Consider the following 19,457-nt stretch of genomic DNA (forward strand, 5'->3'; position numbering starts at 1 on the left):
TTCACGTCAGAGCAAAACATGGACTTGTTTAAGTGGTGAATTTTGAAAATAAAATGCTGGTCGTGTTTATGTGTATATATATATAATTGAAATGTCTGGTCCTCAAAACTAATTGCTTGACAGATAAATTTGATTTTGGCTTTTGATAATTAGAAAAAGAAGTTAGGAAATTATTTTTAAATCCCACATCTTACTTGACAAATTTGTAACAATATTTATAAGCAGGATGCTTATCTTCTTCCTCCTTTATCTGTTTTTGTTCACCCAGTGTTTGAATGTCATGCGTGTGTTGTGCCATGTTCTGCTGTTTGTCCCTTTAGGGATTGCCTGGTCTCCCTACGCTGGCTGCTTTGCACAGCAATCAGATCCTGACTGTCAAGGTTTGTCGGTGGTGGTGCCGCCTAGCTGCTTAGTCCGACCCCTCTGCAGTACACACTGGGAGTAAATGAATCACTGTCGGCTGCTTTTCCTCAAAGCCCGATGATAGAGTAGACACAGGAAAAACCCCATCTAATTAATCACAGCCAGTCAATCGTTATCCCCTTCCTCAATGCCACTACCAGTCTTTCACTCAAGAGATTTCTGTTCCATGCTACATGCCAGGTCTCCCATTGAAAGCAAAGGTGGCCTTTTATAGCCAAGTAATATGTAGCGGACTGGAACAAGAATAAGCATCCAGAAACCAAGACATGGTCTGGCTTGTGTCCATTGATGCTAAAATGAATGGAAGGAACTCTAAGAGAAATACTTGAAGAACCAAAGTGGCAAAATGTTTTTTTTAAAGTTCATGCCCATGGTTCACCACAAATCCTTAAATCCACCAATTTGGCCTTCAGGATTGTTTCAGCGAAGTATGAAGCCACTAAAACCAATGGACACTAGCAGAATAATGCATGCATTGAAAGGCACAAGGTTAGATATCAACCTCAGCTCAGAGGGTCATCCAGGCTGGTGTCAGTGCGTGCAGCTCCCGGGGTCTGATTTCGCAGCAGGCACGATGATGATGATGATGACAGCGCTTTCACAGAGGAGGAGAAATTCCCATTTTTCCGGGGACTGTGAGGCCGCCGTGGCGCCCTCGCACCCCTGAGGTGGTAATTATGGTCCCTGGCTCCAAAAAATAAGCCCAGACTTCCGAAGCAAACCACCTCTGTGCTGGAAAAGTGTGGATTTCTCCCCCCATGTGTGAAGGCGCTGGACCGGGGTTCATGAACACAGGCCTTTCTAACAAAATCTGTTTCTTTTTGCATTTGCCTTCCTCCTCCTTCTTCTTCTTCTGGGACCTCATCCTTCTTCAACCTTCTCTCACCTCTGACCTACGACCTCTTGACCTCACACACCTGCTCAGATGGTCTTCCCTAAGATCAATCATGGCTTTCTTTCCGCTGACCAGCAGCTCATAAAGCGGCGGCTCATTAAGGTAGTGGCTGTGTCCTCACTCGTCTCCCTGTCCACCGTGCCAAGTCTCACCGAAACACTTCTCTCTGGCCATTCTGCAGTTTGCATGCAAGCCTTCAGTCAGACTTGTCACATGCACTATTATAGTCCTTTTGGTTATTGTTGAAGGGAAAAATGGAAGTTTCTTTTTAGAAAACAAGGTTTTATTAATGTATCATGAATTACTGTCCTGGCACTACTTAAAGCATTTTCCCTAAGTTAGATTGCTGAATATTTTCTTAGAATTTCTTATAATGCAGTATAATAATGGACCACACATTCTCAGTATATTTTTTTGCCCTGATTATTGTAGCTCTGCTCTGACAAATGTGATTTTCTTTTTCAGTCAAATCCTAATGCACAAGCCCTATTCAACTCGTGAGGTCCATTTAGGAATGCATGCATTTTAATGGATTAATCTTTCAGCTATAAATCAGAACAATTACAGCTCCATCCTTATTGTCGTATGCTAACTGTAGCCATAAGATCAAAAATGGAAACTCTCCTCCGTGTTTTGAATGGAGGCAGCCCATACCCACCCACCAGATCATTTCACTATTCTCTTCTTCATTATCATTTAACTGCCGTGGCTCCAGTCTCATTGGATCCAACAATATCACAGCATAATGATGTTGAAATGTGTTATTTTGCCACACAGGGAGATCAGGGGCAAGCAGGACCACCTGGGCCTCCAGGGCCACCGGGTCCCCCTGGGCCAAGAGGGCCTCCAGGGGACACAGGCAAAGATGGGCCCAGAGGTGTACCTGGTCTCCCAGTGAGTATTGATCTTCCCCCTTATGTGGAAAATTTGTTTAGCTGAAGGTTTTCTTTTGCAGTCGTGTGTGAAAACGGAATTGACTCAGACAAGTTCTCCGGATTTCTCCTTTAAAAACAAAAAACAGGTTTCCAAACAGGTTAAACTCTTTTCGCACTCATATTGAAGATGGCTTTGACTCGATGCCGGAAGGGTTTATCCCACTGAAAACCGATCTAATGAAGACTTGACAAGCTACATTGCAGTTCATTGCCCTGATGTCTTTAACTAAACATGAATACGCTCCCCAAGAAAATACTTTACTGTATGGATTTACGTTTACTTGGTTGGTTTTCATTACAAAGTAATATTTTCCATGTCTTTAAGCCTGTCACTGGCATCGTACTAATTTATGTGAACTCTGCCTGTGAGAGAAAGAAGAAACAGAAAAGGCCTGTCAATTATGTTCAGCCATAAAACCTTCCCGAGGGCTCCAGCTGATCTTTATTGACTTGGCAGAGTTCGCAGTGGGAGTGCAAAAATATTAAGTGTTGTTTATCTGCTTCTTCCCAACTTTTTGATGATTATTGTTTTCAGTTCTTCCAGTTGCAGTTGCAATAGTTGTTTTTCCAAGAAATTAAACTTCCCTCGCTGCGGCACTGTATTTCTCTCATGATTTATTTCTTCTGCCGTGAAATACTCAGGAGGAGGGTGGCAAAGATTGTCTTGTAAATGTCACCAAGAGGCAAAAAAGGAATAATGTACAAGCAGGATTTTGGCATAGCAATCTGGACATGGCATATGTCTCATATCTACTGCAAAACCTGTAAGAACATCCAACATCCAAGAGCCAGGTCTGAACCAAAAGCAGAGACATAGAACAAGGTTGTTGGACAGAGCCAGTGAAGGGTGCAGGTGGCACAGCATGATAAATGCCTTCCAGCCAACTTGCTATATGAGCAGAACAATACTGAGCTCCGCTTGGCAACCTGGCCTCTATGCACCCTAGTGACTGCTGAACACTAAAAGAAATGGGGAATTCAACCATAATGTGGAAAGTGCTGCGTTTTGAACCAGACAATTGGACTTGTTTTGCTCTGAACACTGTTTATGATCATTTTAAAATTCCATGCGTGTTCTCAACTTCTCAAAGAAGACTTAGCTCACTGCTCTGACGTTAACCGACTGCTTTAAATTTCCTATAGGGTGATCCAGGGCAGCCTGGAGACACAGGACCCATGGTAAGCAAAAAGCGTTTTTTTTCCTTTTGGAATCACATTGTCTTCACGGCCTGTGGCTCACCTTGGATTCTAGTTCGCAATTTAGCATCAGTAAACTGTTTGAAAAGTAGGCTGTAGAGGGTTCACAGCTAGCTTGAACTCATGTCATGCAATTATGTTCTGCAAAACAGCCGTCATGTAGGGATGCTGCCACTTTTTTTTTTAAATGTGGATTTTAATTATGAGAAATTCATAAAGTGGTTTATGGTTACTATGGTGAATATTAATGACACTTTTTATGATACCCTCCAAGAACGTACGCTTTCTCTCACAAAACCCCTGATACAGTAGGGACAAGCTGTTCCAGTTAACAGCAACTGGATACCACTTGTGGTGTTCAGCAAATAAAGCATGTGATTAAAGTTTCCTCATAAAAGCTACATTGAATAGGTCAAGCCAAATTCCAGAGAAAGCAAGGTCTTTGGTGATGTCAGTTCTCACAAGTGCAGGGGAGGGTAAGTGAAGCTGACAGAGGAGGTGTTATCAAACGCTTTCATCTCTGATTCCATCTCCTCAGACGTTTTCCATGGTGTGGAAAAATTTGGTGCAGTGGAAAGAAATGGACAGAGAAAATAAAGGATGGCGAGTAGTAAAAAAAAAAGACACATTAGCTGGAGAGTAAGCGGAGTTTAAAGCTAAGTTGTTAATCATTCTCAGGTCACTTAACGTGCTTATGTTTCATGTTTTTGTTGGTTTTAATTACATGTTGGGTTTTTTTTTGTTGGTTTTAATTATGTGTTGGTTTTTTTGTTGGTTTTAATTATATGTTGGTTTTTTGGGGGTTTTTTTTGTTGGTTTTCATTATACGTTTTACCCATTATCAATTCACGTCATTAATGTCAGATTTGCAGTACATGGTCGCAGGTGTGCTCCCATAAGTCTCCAGTGCTTACACAACTTCTCGTGGCGGATCGCTGGAGTATTTCTCCAAAAGATGAACAGTGAATCCCACTCGAAATGAGCTCAAGAGTTGTGTATAGAAATAAAAAATAGAAAAAGAGTTGCTCACTGTAATTCGTGAAAGAAGGCATACTATTTCACGAGTATATACACAACATGACACTAATGTACTTTTAACAAGGAATAATGTCAACATTATTAAAGTAAAGCAGCATGTGATGAGCATATCCCAGAGGTTGTAAAAAGATGTGACATTGGGGGCGTCGTGTGGCGTAGTGGTCTAAGCAGGCGCCCCATGTGTAGAGGCTACAGTCCTCGCTGCACTCGGCCCCGGTTTGAGTCCCGCATCCGACGGCCTTTGCTGCATGTCATTCCCCCTCTCTCTGCCTCCCCATTTCCTGTCTCTCTCTACTGCACTATCAATAAAGGCATAAAAAGCCCAAAAAATATACTTAAAAAAAAAGAAAAAAGATGTGACATGGCCACTCAAACACAGTGGAGTTGCTTCTGTTTCCAGCCAGCAGCAGTTTGTTTGCTGCCTCTTGTTGGGGGAAAAAAAAAAAAAAAGCAAAGATAAGATAACAGGTTCGAGAGAAAAGTTTCTGTGATGGTAATTTGTGCTGTTAAATCTCCGGAGAAGGAATAAAAAGAAATTCTCCATCCAGAAACACAACACCACACCCTTGAATTGGCCTTTGAAAATCAATATGAATTAGATGTGCGTAAGAGGCTGGAGCAATGGGCTCCGCTTTGTGCAGCAAGCTGAAAGGACAAGCTGTGATCGGCACCTTTCAGATCTGCACAAGTGAGCCCAAGGTAGGGATTGTGAAGTTGCTTCTTAACTCAACTTCTTCTTTTACGGTGCTCTAGGAGCGAGGGCCCACTTGACACAGCTCAGTGTTTTTGATGTAGATGCTATTGTTTAAGAGGCAAAAGTAGATTCCAGAGTTTTCCAGCAGCCTTCCAGGACATATGGTGCTGGTTAGAAGGATTAAACTCTTGTGGCGCAACAAGGAGGGAGGGGGAGGTGGGAAGAAGAAGAAAAAGAAAATATTTTCAGGACTTAATTCAAAATCATCAGTGCCATAAGGTGTCTCTGGGGTAAATTAAGGGGGTCTTCAGCTCTCGAAAGGTGGCTCGCAGCCTTGCACACAGTTTTCATTTGGAACTTGATTTTGCTTCAAAAAGACTAAATATGGAAGACCAGTGGTGTATTGTATGGAGTCTTCCATCCGTAACTGAAAAAACCCCCTCCAGCTGCTTTATGCTGTTCCAAAAGCAGTTCCAATTATACTGCAGAAGTTCACTGATCCACTTTTACATCCTATTCATTCCATAGCTACCCTCAATGTACCAGTGACTCACCTTCGATGTTTTTTAAAATGCACAACAGGCATACATGGAGGGATCTCATTTTCTTAATATGCCTGTATAATGAGGGCATACCTATAATATTTTGGTGTCCTTGACTAAGTTTTTCCTTTAATGTGAAGCCAAACATGAGGAGCAAAGATGTGGGTAAATGGCTTAGGACATGCTACGTGCTCTCCAACAATGTTGTGGCAAATGTCGACATCAATGGGTAAAAGCATTTTTGTGTGGAACAAATCTGTGTTTTCTTAAAGGGAAGTTGTTTTTTTTTTTTTTTTTTTTTACAACCTGGGTCTTATTGTCATAGTTGTGGGTAGTATACTGTACCTATAGGCAGGGCTGTAACCAGGATTTTATTACTGAGGGCATTAGGTGATGTTTATTGCCCAGGAAGTGCAGATGGAAAGTAGCTAGTGGCTAAATCTGGTGCAAAGCCTCTCTTCTATTTAGTTTTTTTTTTTATGTTATACCACAAATATTCAGTTATTTAATTATTAATAATATGACAGAAGTGTACGCCATTTTTTCTACCAAATCTTCCATCCATTCTCTGGTGTAAGATTCTCCATTGTGAGGACAATATGTAATCAAAACTCTAGAAATATAATATATATGTGGAATATGTGTGTAGTTATACAACTCTAATTAAACCAAGGCCAAGACCTCAGAGTCCTGACCCTGCCTACATGCAAGCATAATATTTTACACACCTCTGTCTTTGTTGAACAGCAAAGGAATACAGTTTCCAAAAGTCTTACACAGTACACACAGTCTCATCTTAACCGACACACCGATTGCAGTCATGTGATGGTACAAATGTGTTTTGCATTTCAGAGCTACTTCTTGGCTAAACCCTAAGGTCAGATGGGTGGCCTACACTGTGTGCTGTATTCTGGCTAGCTGCAGTGCTGTTTACAGTTGTAGTAGCAGTAAAGCTAGTGTGATTAAAAGGTCTTATAAAATGAAAGGTCATGAACACAGTTTAAATAAAGCACACAATGTCTACAAGTGCTGCAATAAAGGCGGCGAGCACAGTGTTATGCTAACCTGCAGCTACACTGGCCAAAATTAAGACAATAAGACCCAGGCTGTCAAAAAAATAATTTTCCTTTTTAAAGCTGAAAGCACCATAATTGAATGCAAATAACAGCATAATATTGTAAGGACCCTTTTCAAAGATGTTGTAAGTGAAGCAGGAGTTTGAACAGAAGCTTTTAATGTGTACCCTAAAGCTCGAACATGTAGCTTTTCTGTGCTTTGATCAACCCAAATATTTTTCCTGTAAATGCTGAGCAAGGGTTGCACGCTCTGGGATTTCCTCAAGTGGCTGAGGGTTCAACTACAGTCTGAGTGTGGGAATTGACCCGGCAGTCGCCTCAGTGTTTGTCATTTCCAAGTCATGAATGAAAGCACCAAACATTCAGCGCTTTGTATTTGCGCTCGGATGCTCGTCTTCAATAGGCGCCTTGTTGACATTGCACATTTATGGATTCTTACCCTTTATGAATGTTAAATGAGGGAGCGAAGGTGTGATATGCTGAGCATGCGCTGTCATGAACACTTTTAGCTGAAATAATAATTATCTTTTTTTTTTCTTTTTTTTTTTTATTGAAATCTTGAAATTATCCTCAATTTTAATTTTCTAGCGATGTCAGGGCCCAAAGCTGAGAACAAAAGAAGCAGGACCAAGACTTCCTCAAGGGCTCTTGACTCTCTGAAAAATCTCCTTTTCAGCCAGTAGCCCCTGAGTGCTCTCAGATGTAGCCAAGCTAATTAGTGCTCAGGCAAGTGGCACATGCTCTCACATACCTAGTGGGTCATAAAGATGTTTACTAAACCCTACTGAGGATAGCTAACAAAGGCTTTTAAAGACAAGCGGGAGGAAAACCTTTTTCTTGGTTGGCTGGAATAATGAAAGTTGTTCATTGAGGTTTTTGTTAAAAGTGCAGATGGAATGCACAATAAATGAGCTGCAACTGTGTGGGCCTTTTCTGTAAATGTGAGAACTTGTTGCTGCAGCATTTTCACAAGCTAGTTTTTGTTTTAAAAAAAAAAAAAAAAAGAAAATTGAAACTGAGAATGGGAAACTTTTAGCTCCGGTCACTTGGTGATCGCCCTGTTTCATCAACAGAAACTAGGCAAGATATGGAAAGCTCCTACAGTTTATTCTGAGAAAATTGGTAATTATTATGGTCCTTTTAGCTAAGCCAGGCATCCATTGGTGCTTTGGCCACAAGGCATATCTTGGCCGCCACCAAGCTCCATTTCTTCTTCACAAAAATTTGCACTGACAGTCAAACTTTTCAACCTGAGTGTGTCCGTGTTGGCTACTTTTTAATACAGGCACACAAAGCTTTCACACTCATCAGGAGACCAGATCTTTAGTTTTGCCAATTATACTGCATCAACAAGAATAACGCTAAGAAAGCTGTTGTTGTAGAGGTCTTGTGTGGCATAAGGTCTATCTGGCCTTGACCCAACTGCACATGATGAGCCAAATGGCTCCATTTACTGTGGATCCTGAGCCGACAGTGAGAAAAAAGCTGGCCAACATGAGGTGTCATAACAGCCAAGCGTAAAGGTGTTGATGAACTGCTGTGGGTACTGTAATAGTTCAGAGTCTGGTTTTAGCCAGCATGGAAGGAACTCACATTCAGCCTGATTTCTCATTTTATTCATAAAGCACCCCTGCTGTTTTTCGGAAGGTTCTGGTGGTGGAGGTTGAAGATGGCCTCCAGTTTCTCTGTGGTGTCCCATCAGCAGGTTTAGAATAGAAACTGTCCTCCCAGACACATCTATCACTGACTTAAATCTCAGTTACAGATGTGGCGCCTTTTTGCCCTGTCTAACTTATTAGCTTTGTAAGCCTTTCCAACTATTGGCCCACTTAGGTAATGAACCTCTCTATGTGTTGGACTGTAGACTTAGGATGTAGAACAGTCAAACGAGGCAAGATTTTACAGACGCTAAAATGATTAAAGAAAGAGATCAACATAAAAGATAAAACCATAAAAGATTTTGTTATTCATGGTCTCATTAGAGATTCATGTTTATGGTGCGGCTCAATGAAAATAAGGCACAGAGTGAGTTGATTTTCATTCTTTGTCGAAGAATGAAACAAGGGATTGATTGTGATTCTGTTCTGCCTGAAGGGTGTGTGCTCTCTGAATGAAATCCTACCAGAGCCTTTGCCAGTCTCTGTGCTGTGACCGTGTTGGCTGTGCAAATCATATTATTTCATCCGACGTGCACCCTTTTGTTCTATTTCTCTTCCACTCTCTCTCTCTGTCTCTCTCTGTCTGTCTTTTCTCATTTATAGGGGCCTGAGGGGCCACAAGGGCTGAAGGTGAGTTACAAAAAATCATTTCTTGTTCCACTGGTACTTCTTACTTTTCTTTTCAATTAAATAAAATGAGGTTATCGACTAAAAAAAAAAAATACATCAAAAATACATTTCACACTGAGAGGTGCTTTCTCAGTTTTTCTTTTCTTTTTTATTCCTAATTCTAAAGTAAACCAACGAGGAATTTCTTTAGCATTAAGAAAAATGTTTGGGATTTGATAGCAACTGTGCAAAAGTTGCACAAATGTCAGTCAGGGTGAATAAAGAGACAACATGAGGAGGGAAAGAAAAAGAGTGAGTCAGAAAGAGAGAGACAGAGAACAGAGACCCCGGAGCTAAGTGCTGTGATACAGGCGGCGAGTCCCTGGCGGCGCTGATGTGAAGAACAGATGTAAACCTTATCCAGCCATCAGGTAGCTGCCAGTGTTTGTTCAGTGTAACCCAATCAGACACTTCCTGTCTGCGCTGTCATCTGTCGGCAAGGCCTCCCGTCGGTGTAGGAGGAGGGGTGTGTGTGTGTGTGTGTGTGTGTGTGTGTGTGTGTGTGTGTGTGTGTGTGTGTGTGTGTGTGTGTGTGTGTGTGTGTGTGTGTGTGAGAGAGTGTGTGGAGGGGTCAACGATGACACACCGCCGCGTTAATGGCTCATAAGCCAGGCCCGAGGCTACTCAATTAGATCTGCTGCTGGTGGAGTGCCGTGTTCAGCAGAGGGGCCACGTCAACAATTATTCATGTTTCATCACCGTGGTGATTCATTTGGTGTCATTACATGATCTAAAGTGGAGAGGGAATCAAATATATGAACTTATCTAAATTGGAACAATATATTTTATGAACTTTACCACCTTTATGCGCTCCACTCTCTATTCTCCCTCATCCCAGGTTAGTCAATGTTAGGTTCACAGTTATATATTAGAGAAGACCCATGTTTTTCACTGGTTAAAGCCTGTGTATCATTGGTTCACCCATCTCTGATACATCTGTAAATGTGATCATGGTGATAGTGAATCACTTATATTATGAGGGAGCACGAATAGCCAACACAAGCAAACCGCTACGCAAGGGAGTGAGAGCTCATTACAACATGTTCGGTTCAACCTCTGACTTTTAATCATCTTGTTTTTATGAGCTAAAGGAGAACATGCAAACATGAGAGCTGCAGAATATATAAAAAAAAAAAAAAAGAAAAGAAAGAAAGAAAAAAAAAAGCTCAACAGAGTTATTCTCAACACCCGTTCTTGCCCTCTGCCTACCCAGCAGATCTTAAAAAAATGGCATGCAGTATTTATTCTGGCCTGGTTTTGTAAGATCAGCACACACCCGGGCATAGAGAAGTGGTGCCGGGAACAATAGACAGGCCAGAAGAAAATCTATAGCCCGTTTAATCCCAGATTCGTTTGTGTGCTGCGTGTTGTGTCAAACTTTGACTGAACTATAGTTTTGTTTTTGAGCAGAGTTCGTAAATAATTTTATGTTTCCTTTGGGTGTTGGGTCCATTGGGAGACAGTTTAGACAAAGTGCATTGTCACATATATTTACCTGAATTTCTGATAATCATAACTCTACAGTTTTTGTTTCTTTCCCAGTGAAACACAGTGTCATTTTTTTTCATGCAGTGACACCTAAAAGCCTTTGTGTTTATTTCCCAGGGTTCACTCGGGCCTCCTGGCATCCCAGGTGTTGACGGACTGAAGGTGAGCGCATACCAACAAAATAGTTGATGATTGTCATACAAATGTCTACGCCTTTCGTCTTGTTCAGATGGATATTTTAAAACTGCTACAAATTCATAATGCTAAACTTTTCCATTTTAAATTGAGCAGCTCCTCTAAATTTAACCGGAACATGGCATAATGCTTCCCTCACAAAAACCACAAAAGAAAAAGTTCAGAGAGCCAACTTCCATCCACACCTGAAAGTATTTTATCTTCAAAAGGTTAACTTAGAGTTTTCATTAGTCTTTTTTGGCCATATGTTGTACTTTTCATATTAGAAAAGTTCTGCAGCACATTCTGACTATTTCAAACCGCTATCCTATTTAGGCGAAATCCCCTGGGCTGCATCTTCAACTCTTAACCACAAAGTACCGTTTGGAGCTGCCTGTGAATCTGCTCACACTCTCGGCTCATTTCTGCATTTCATTCTCAGACCGAATAAAGGAGACACAGTGCAGGTGTTTCACAATGGGGGGAAAAATGGAAAAGCATATTTATTCCAGAACAAACGATGGTACAAGTGACGAGAACGAATGAGGAGACGATTGGAGAGGCACCATCTTTCAAATCTCACGCGTGCATTTATAAAGATATGAGCGGAGAGGCACGCATGGCCGTAATAGGAACCAGAGTAAAGAAGTTTCATTTTGAAGTGAAAGCCATACTGACTGTGGAGACAGCAAAAGCTGAAGGCCTAATTCCATACTTGTGTAAGGAGTGGGCTTTGCCAGCACCCATGAAATAGAACTCCAATGCTGTGCAATGCAGTTATAAAACAGAATCTGTTCTGGTATGCAAGTGTCACTCATGCAGAAAGATGAACTCTGAGGCAGTTACGGCTGCCCTGCCAGCAGTGGCAGGTTGACTGGCAGACATCATATTGATCTGACAAAGATATCCACTGAAAGGGGATGATCACTAATGCAAACCTTATCAGCCCCGGTTTAGGAGTTTTTAATCAGACTCCATCATCATTATGGCAATGAGTCCCATATGTGAGCTGATAGATGAGACTAGATTCCAGCATTTATGAAGAGTTGCGCCGCCAGTGTGTAGTATGGGTGTACATTGATCATACACACTGATATTCCCGTAATGCTTCATGCAGAATACATCATGAAGCATCAAAGAGTTTTGTTAAAAGACTCAAAATGAAAACAATAAGAAAGGGAGAAAGAAAAATTAATGATATATACAGTAACCCTCATAATACTGAGAAGCCCATTCACATGTATTTTAATCCAAATAATAGATTGCTTTATTTTCCATCCTGGCTACATTAATCAGAATCATCCGATTAAAGTCGTGCGTCTGGGATGAGGAATAGCTGCAACTCCTCTAAAAGGCTAATGATGTGGTAGGTTTGCAGAGGTCGGCAGGTTAATTGTTCTTGGCAACGGATGAACTGAGGTTGGTTTCTCAGTCAGAGCTGCAGAGAACAAGGGATTCAACTCACACTAACAGCGAACTGGCATTCAACAGATGGACTTGGCTTTCTTCTTTTGCTCATGTTCAGAACCAAAGCGGAGATAATTAAGCTTTTAATCAGCTTGTTTATCCTCTCTACGTTCAGTTTGTGGTTTTAATATTTTATACTTTTGAACTTTTTTGGAATTTTATGGTATTTATTTAATCCTAGCTGTACATTAACAAGTGGAAAATCCACTCCATCTGTTCTGTCTACTGCTCAGTTATTGACTATCCTGCAAATGTATACCTTTGTGACACAAACCTCATCTCTGTTAAGGTTAAAGGTTATCTCTATCCAGGGAGAAAACTTAAAGCTTTTTTTTTTTTCCTTGTATCTTCTGACCTTAAATCAGAGGTCATAATGGTAAAGCAGCACACTCAATACAGCCACTGTGTGTATGTTATGCTGTCTTTAGGGGGATGTTGGCATCCCAGGATTCGACGGTATCCCCGGAGTCAAGGTCTGGTGCACACATATTCTGTGTGCTCTTACTCTTTTAATTCATAGCGATCATATTTTTATTTTTGTAGTTTTTAAATAATTTATCATTTTTCATCCTTTCCCATCAAAGAAACATTGATTTCTCTTTAGCTTTTGGACACTTGTCGCCATTCATGCTTTTTTAATACCATTTTTTTCATTACACACAACAATTTTACATATTATTTAGAAAACATGTATATCTTCTCATTCATTTTTGTTGGATATCATGTTCACATGATCTGTATTTGCCAGTAGATCAATAACAACAGGTCACCTTCATTTCAGGAATCCGTCAATCTACACATAGGTTTTATTCAATTAAATTGTGGTGGAATATTTTTATTGTTATTTTAGTCTGTTAATGTTGACAATTTATTGTAGTAACTACAAGTTTTGAAAAATACTTAAAAGTTAAAAAAAAAAAGCTGATACTTGAGGGTGTGTCTGGGGAAAAGACGACCATAACACAAGAGAATTTCCATAATCTAACATGACTTTAACCCCAGATACAATCTGATCCTTAGTGGCTGCAATAATTCCCCAACTGAACCCAACTCCCCCTGAGCTTTCCTGTGTCTAACGCTCTGCTTTCTTTCCCAACAGGGTGAAATGGGAGAGCGAGGTGAAAAGGTAACGCACTAATTCAGATCGCCAAACATTATTGTTAGCATCACTCTTGATATTCCACCATGTGTTAGAACAGCCGCCGTGATAAAATGACGGCAGCTCCGCCTTTACGTCTCACAGCTCCAGCTTGTTTTTCCAAAGGGGACTCCCTTCTGAGATTTGGCCATCATTGAGTCAGTGATTCAGTGAGTCACAAAAATGAACCCAATTTCTCCAACTCCAGGAGACCAAAAAAACTGAACCCGCACAATAGCCTCACTGAGGAAAAGCTGCCTTATTCCCTCCATTCCCTGATTTTGCTGGTGCCCATATTCACTGCAGTGGATGGGAGGTGTGAACACCGACAGATTCGAGAGTGAGGCGGCCCGGGGAAGGTGGTGATGACTCATTGTGCTTCATTGACCAGAAAAAACCTGCCTTCAGGCAGTCGTTCTCAGTTGCTTTTTCTTCAAATCAGAGACTTATTTCCTGTTATTAATATACCTGGTTCAGTGTTGTAATGCGGTTGTGTGGTCACAATCTCCTAGCAACCATTTTTCACAGCATCATAGGTGTCTGGTGGAGAATTAGCCACATGGAGATAATGGCTCAATATACAGTAATAGAAACTGAATCTAGGAGATTATTATGTTGCGAGATCAGGCCACTTCAATAAAGTGTTTTATAAAGCACTGACCTGACAAGGTAGACTGTCGCTGACACTGTGCTGCTCTGCTTTTGTCATTTAGTTTTCACTCTAAAACAGAGATCCTCCTCAAGATCCTTTTAAACAAAGCTATGCCGACTTATGACCCCTTGGCCTTGTCACAGCAACTCACAGACACAACCCTTCTCGCTTTTTAGAAGCGTAAAAAGGGAAAAAAGTATCTAGTATTTTATAGTAAAGAAGCAGAAGGAAAGATTAGAGAAGAGGTAATTATCTTGAAACCTACTAGATTTATCCTGTGACCCCTCAGAAGGTCGTCACCCCCACATTGGGAATCACTGCTCTAAAGCACTATGAGAATTTATTGTGAGGCACGGAGGCGGAACAGTTGTGTTAACATGAGCTGCAGTTTTTGGCTTTGTTTGCTGACTAAAGAGCCAGCAGGCAAATTCAGGAGAGCAATTAATCCTGACTCTACGCTAGTAGTCGTTTTAACTACTAACATATAGAATCATAGATGGTAAAGTAAACAGCAATTCATCTCCTGACACATGCTTGATGTCATAGAAGCTGTTACAGTCATCTCATTTTCTTGACTTTCTTTTTTTTTTAATGGTCTCCGCAAGGACAGAAACTTTGATTTCAAATTGGAATTGCTGTTCATTATATGACCAAACTATTTAGATTTACTCAACATAAAATCATGTGGGTTTATCAAAGTTAAAATTATTCCGTTCCTGCCAAAGACAGCACTGAAACTCACTCCAAAGGGCTATGAGCTTTTAATTCGAGAGGAGCCAGATATGTTAACATAAACTGCTGTTTCTGGCATCGGTTGTGAATTAAAGAGCCAGCAGGCACGTTCAAGAAAACAATGCTAGCCTAACAGATAAAAAACTGTTTGTTTGAGAAGCACAGAGCCTCTTACACAACCCTTTATTTGAAATCCTTGGATTTGCAAGTCACCTTCCAATTAGGAACATGGAATTATAGAAGTGCAAGGATAAGTATTATATCAACAAGACTCGAAGAGACTGCAGCCACTCGGGAGGCTCTGTGTTTTAGCATACGAACATTTGCTAAGTAGCACTAAACACAAAGTTGAGCTGATGCGAATGCCATTACTTATTTATTACTTAATGGCAATCTGTCAAACACTTGTTGAGACATTTCAATCTTCAAACCATAAATTTCAAGCTCATGGTGGCACTAGAAGAAAAGTCAGTACATCACTGAGTGAACGGGATCAATTGTCCAGGAACCATGAACGTCTGTACAAAATTTAAAGGCAAATCCATCCATCCATCCATCCACATGTGGAGACATTTCAGTCTGGACCAATAACTGTATATAGAGATACATCTTTATATAGAGTTACTGGTCTGGAATCAAGACGAAGGCTGACCTGCCGACCAACATTGCCGTCCACGGAGCCATGCTGCTCGCGTGACTAAACTCAGTCAATCTGTTTCATACTGCAAAGACGGAAAAGTTTATTAGAATTTAGAAGTGAAGTTTTTCACAGTTGATGCCAGGAGTTTATGACCTCCATTATGCCCCACAGAGTGTATTACATCACCTGAAATCAGTCATATTTGAACCATGTGTAATGACTCAGTTTGTGACCAAAGTGAATTTAACATGTACATTAATGGCACTTCGTCTTTGCTGCAGTGCGCTTAGGTTTTTTTTTTTTTTTTTTTTTTTACAAGAATCCATTAAGCTATTTTACACTGCACTCAATCACAGAAAGAGATTTGTCAAAGTCCTACTGTGTGTTATTTAAATCCAATCTGGCAATCCTGTCTTTGTCTGTGGATTTTAGATTCTCATCCGTCTCGGTTTTTGTTACAGTCTTGCGATCGGTAGACTTTATAAGATTACCTCTGTGTGTTTTCATCACAGGGTGATATGGGTGAAGACGGACCGAAAGGTGATATGGGGGAGAAGGTATGTAAATTCCACTTTACCTGTCATTCTCTTTGTTTATGTCTTGGACTTGGCTCAGAGAAACAGCAGAGAGTCTCTCTGTGGCTGGAAAACATAAAAAAAAAAAAAAAAAGTTAATGTTAGCCATGTGAGAGAAGATCTGTGGAGAGAAGCGGAGGCAGAAGTAGCTGAGGTCAAGTGCCATCAGCTGCAGACAAGGTTGCACAACAGCAATCATCCTGGCACTTGATGCGTCCTTTGTGCTTAATGTGGACTTAATTGCTATGCTACGCTGACGCTACATTTTCTGGTTGGATTGCTCCTGCATTAGCTTGGGACCATTTATCATCAAGACAGCTTGTCAAGTTGGGATCCATTTCCAACAAAAGGCAGAGTGAAGCTCATCTAGACAGATTGTTCAAGTAATAGATTTGTGTTTCTGTCCAGAAAGCTTTTGTTGTCGGGAAAGGTTTTTGTTTTGCGTTAGTTCACTGACATCAAGTCCAGAGGCAGATTATGCATCCCATCCAGAACTCACCACGCTGCCTTTGCTGTTATTATATTATTGAAGCAACACTTATGAAAACAGATCACAGCCTTATTCATATTGATTGACCTCATGGCAAAATTTGGGCCTCCCTTTACCCTTCAGACTTGTTGCAAAGCATTTCAGAAACAAACCAATTATGGATCGGAATTAATGATTCTTTGAAAATGTTGATTCAGCTTCTCACATTTCTGGGAAAAGGTAAAAAAAAAAAAAAAAAAAAAAATGTTCCCAAAATTGCCAAAAATGATAACACAGTTGCTGAGAGCAGACATCAGACACAAAATACCGTGATGTTTAATACACAGGAGATGCTTCTTTTTACTGGGAGTTAGGCATAAAAACAAATATTACTGATAGACCAGCAGCGGAGCAGAAGCAGTGTACTCAAAATGTCACTGCCAATTTATTGCTGTTGAGCAGAGGACAACTTTGATAACTTCTCACTTTATGGGTGCTCTGTCTTTTTTTTAAAGACTGCCGAACACAGCTGCCAAGAAAGACACCATTTGAAGGAAACAGATGCAGGATATCATCTGTGGAGAATGAGTGAACAAAAAGGAAAGTGGAGGCGATAAAACTTTGCAGCTTGAGCACAGCTTTGATCTGGTCCACCTCAGTGCTGTAAAAGGAGAAAAAAATGATGGGTTTTCGCCGCAGGAATGAAACAGAAAAAGTGGAATTGAGTACTATAGGAAGGCAGACTTCTGTAGCCAGTCACCTGCCATTCATTCTTCAAGAGCACAGCCATGTATTTGTAATAAATAAAAGAGACAAAGCAGTGCAAAGGAAATAGTGAAGATTTTTTCATTATTATAGATAGGATTACCTCATCTTCTCAGATTGTCAGTGTCAGGATGTGAAGTTTTTAAACATTCGGTATGGCAGCTATAATTGCTTTTCAATCAAGACGTATATCCAGATGAGTATAACATATGCCAGATACACCAAGGACTGATTTATTTTTCAGTGCAAGTGCTCAAAGACACACACATGATCAGTCAGAGGAGAATATTGCACATCATGTCATCATGTGGACTGCAGAGTTTTGTGTCTGATCAATAGCTCATCCCTGATATTATTGTTTTTGCATGTAGAAGAAGAAAGCAGAGAATAGAGGGACAGCAGAGGGGAGGGAATCTTCAGTCTTCCAGGCTGAAGATGCCAAAGCTAACAATACACAGAACACACTGCGGGGAAAATGTGGTAACACGGGGTGAGAGGTGAGGCAGTGAAAGCTTCGCTATGGTGAGCAGAGAGACCTCGGGGAGTGGGGGGGTGGGGGGGGGGGGGCAACACAAGCAGCCAGACTTTACATGATACAAAGGGAGATTGTTATGACGGAGGGGAGGGGGTCTGCAGAGTGTGAAAGAGACAAAATGACAGGACAGATACACTCTCAGTCACATGCATGCTCACTCAGAGACGCATGTTTAATCGCAGGCGTGCAAAAATCAATTTCTTTCACTCCTAAAGAGGGCAATCTGTTACACTCTGAGTCATGAATGAGAAAAAAATCATATGTACCTGGGATGAGAAAAAAAACTGACACCGTTCATTAATTGGATGCTTTGTGAATTAATGGTTGGGTGGGAAAAAAAAGTGTGAAAGTGAAAGTCCTGTATTCAGGATGTAAAAGTGCACGCGCGTTATTCACAAAATGTAAGGATTAAAAGTAAAAGTATGTATCATTAAGCATTATATTATTGCATTATTGTTAGCAGCATTTTAATGTTGCAGTTAGAGCTACTTTTTACTTTACTATAGTTTTTATATACAGATGCACAGCCTTGATCTGCTGAGTCACTATTAACTATAGCTATCAAATACATGTAGTGGAGTAAAGAGTATAAAGTATTTTAAAATTCTACTTAAGAACAGTATTTGAGTGAATGTACGTAATTTTTTTCCCACCACTCTTTATTGTATACATTATGTGGCAGATTACCTGCTGTGTTGCTTTCATAAGCCATCATCAACTGTGAAGAGAAATGTTTCCAACAGCTTCTGCATGTCCATCTCTGGCCTCCTTTAAAACAAATCATTACCACAGTTAAAAGCTTTAGTTCTAAACCATTTACTTCTGATGCATTCTGCCTAAGTATTTAACTAGGTGTGAAATTAACTGTGGCTCTTCTCATTGAAAAGTCGAAACTCACAGATAGGAAAATTCTTTAAAGGTTTAAAAAAATAAAAAAAAAACCTAAGTAAACTCTGGAATTGGCTTTGGGAAGTTCCAGGCTGTGAGCGCTTGGCTCTGGCCGATGTGGCACAGCGGTTGGTATAAATTTTGAATCCTAAGATCCGGTCCAAGTTCTTGTGAACTGGCCAGGTTTCAGCTGTTGGCAGTTTCTCTCTGTCTTGGGAGCCAATCATAATCCGTGTCGCCTCACATATATTCTAACTAAGTGTCAGAGGTCAGTATTCAACTGAGGCCGCTGAATTTGGTCATCTCTGCTAATGACCATAATATGAAGTAAGAGTCATGTTTTGAAGGCTGTGGTGACATTTAATGGTTACATTTGTCACAACTCAGCTCCGGCTTCACTGCTCGCTGATTAATTCTCTCCATCTCATTCGCTCTCACCAGGCAAACATCTGGAAAAATGCCTGATTTACCAAGCATACATTATAAGATCTTCATGCTATTATCTTTAAATGCCAATATGCAGTGACAGTTTTGGATGCCTGAAATGAAGTGGAGCTGTGGCGACAGCTCTCCATCCTGCTCTGCTCTGCGGTTAAATCACAAGTTGTGGCCTCACCGTGGTAATTGGCCCAGTTGGGACATTTCAGCACTCTGTGCCACACCTCAACTCACCTCCCAACTCCACCACTTTTTCCATCTCATACTACTTCATTTGGAAGAGATGAAACCAGTGAAAACTCTCACTTGGTTGCTGAACTTGGTGTCACTTGTGTTAGGTCTGTCATGACAAGAAAATGCCAATGGTAT

The 19,457-nt window shown here is 40.7% G+C and overlaps 1 protein-coding gene across 1 annotated transcript in view; it reads left to right on the forward strand.

Annotated features, from left to right (window-relative positions):
• col25a1 (collagen type XXV alpha 1 chain) overlaps window positions 1-19,457 on the forward strand; it is a 138,021-nt gene that overhangs the window by 100,676 nt on the left and 17,888 nt on the right. Inside the window, exons 7-14 of the mRNA XM_022758765.1 lie at window positions 1,349-1,420; window positions 2,096-2,212; window positions 3,397-3,432; window positions 9,062-9,088; window positions 10,733-10,777; window positions 12,685-12,729; window positions 13,356-13,382; window positions 15,931-15,975. Of these exons, the coding sequence (XP_022614486.1) occupies window positions 1,349-1,420; window positions 2,096-2,212; window positions 3,397-3,432; window positions 9,062-9,088; window positions 10,733-10,777; window positions 12,685-12,729; window positions 13,356-13,382; window positions 15,931-15,975 (414 nt within the window). The remainder of the gene's footprint in view (window positions 1-1,348; window positions 1,421-2,095; window positions 2,213-3,396; window positions 3,433-9,061; window positions 9,089-10,732; window positions 10,778-12,684; window positions 12,730-13,355; window positions 13,383-15,930; window positions 15,976-19,457) is intronic.

Source organism: Seriola dumerili, unplaced genomic scaffold (genome assembly GCF_002260705.1).
Source record: "Seriola dumerili isolate Sdu_G_001 unplaced genomic scaffold, Sdu_1.0 BDQW01000309.1, whole genome shotgun sequence".
NCBI lineage: Eukaryota > Metazoa > Chordata > Actinopteri > Carangiformes > Carangidae > Seriola > Seriola dumerili.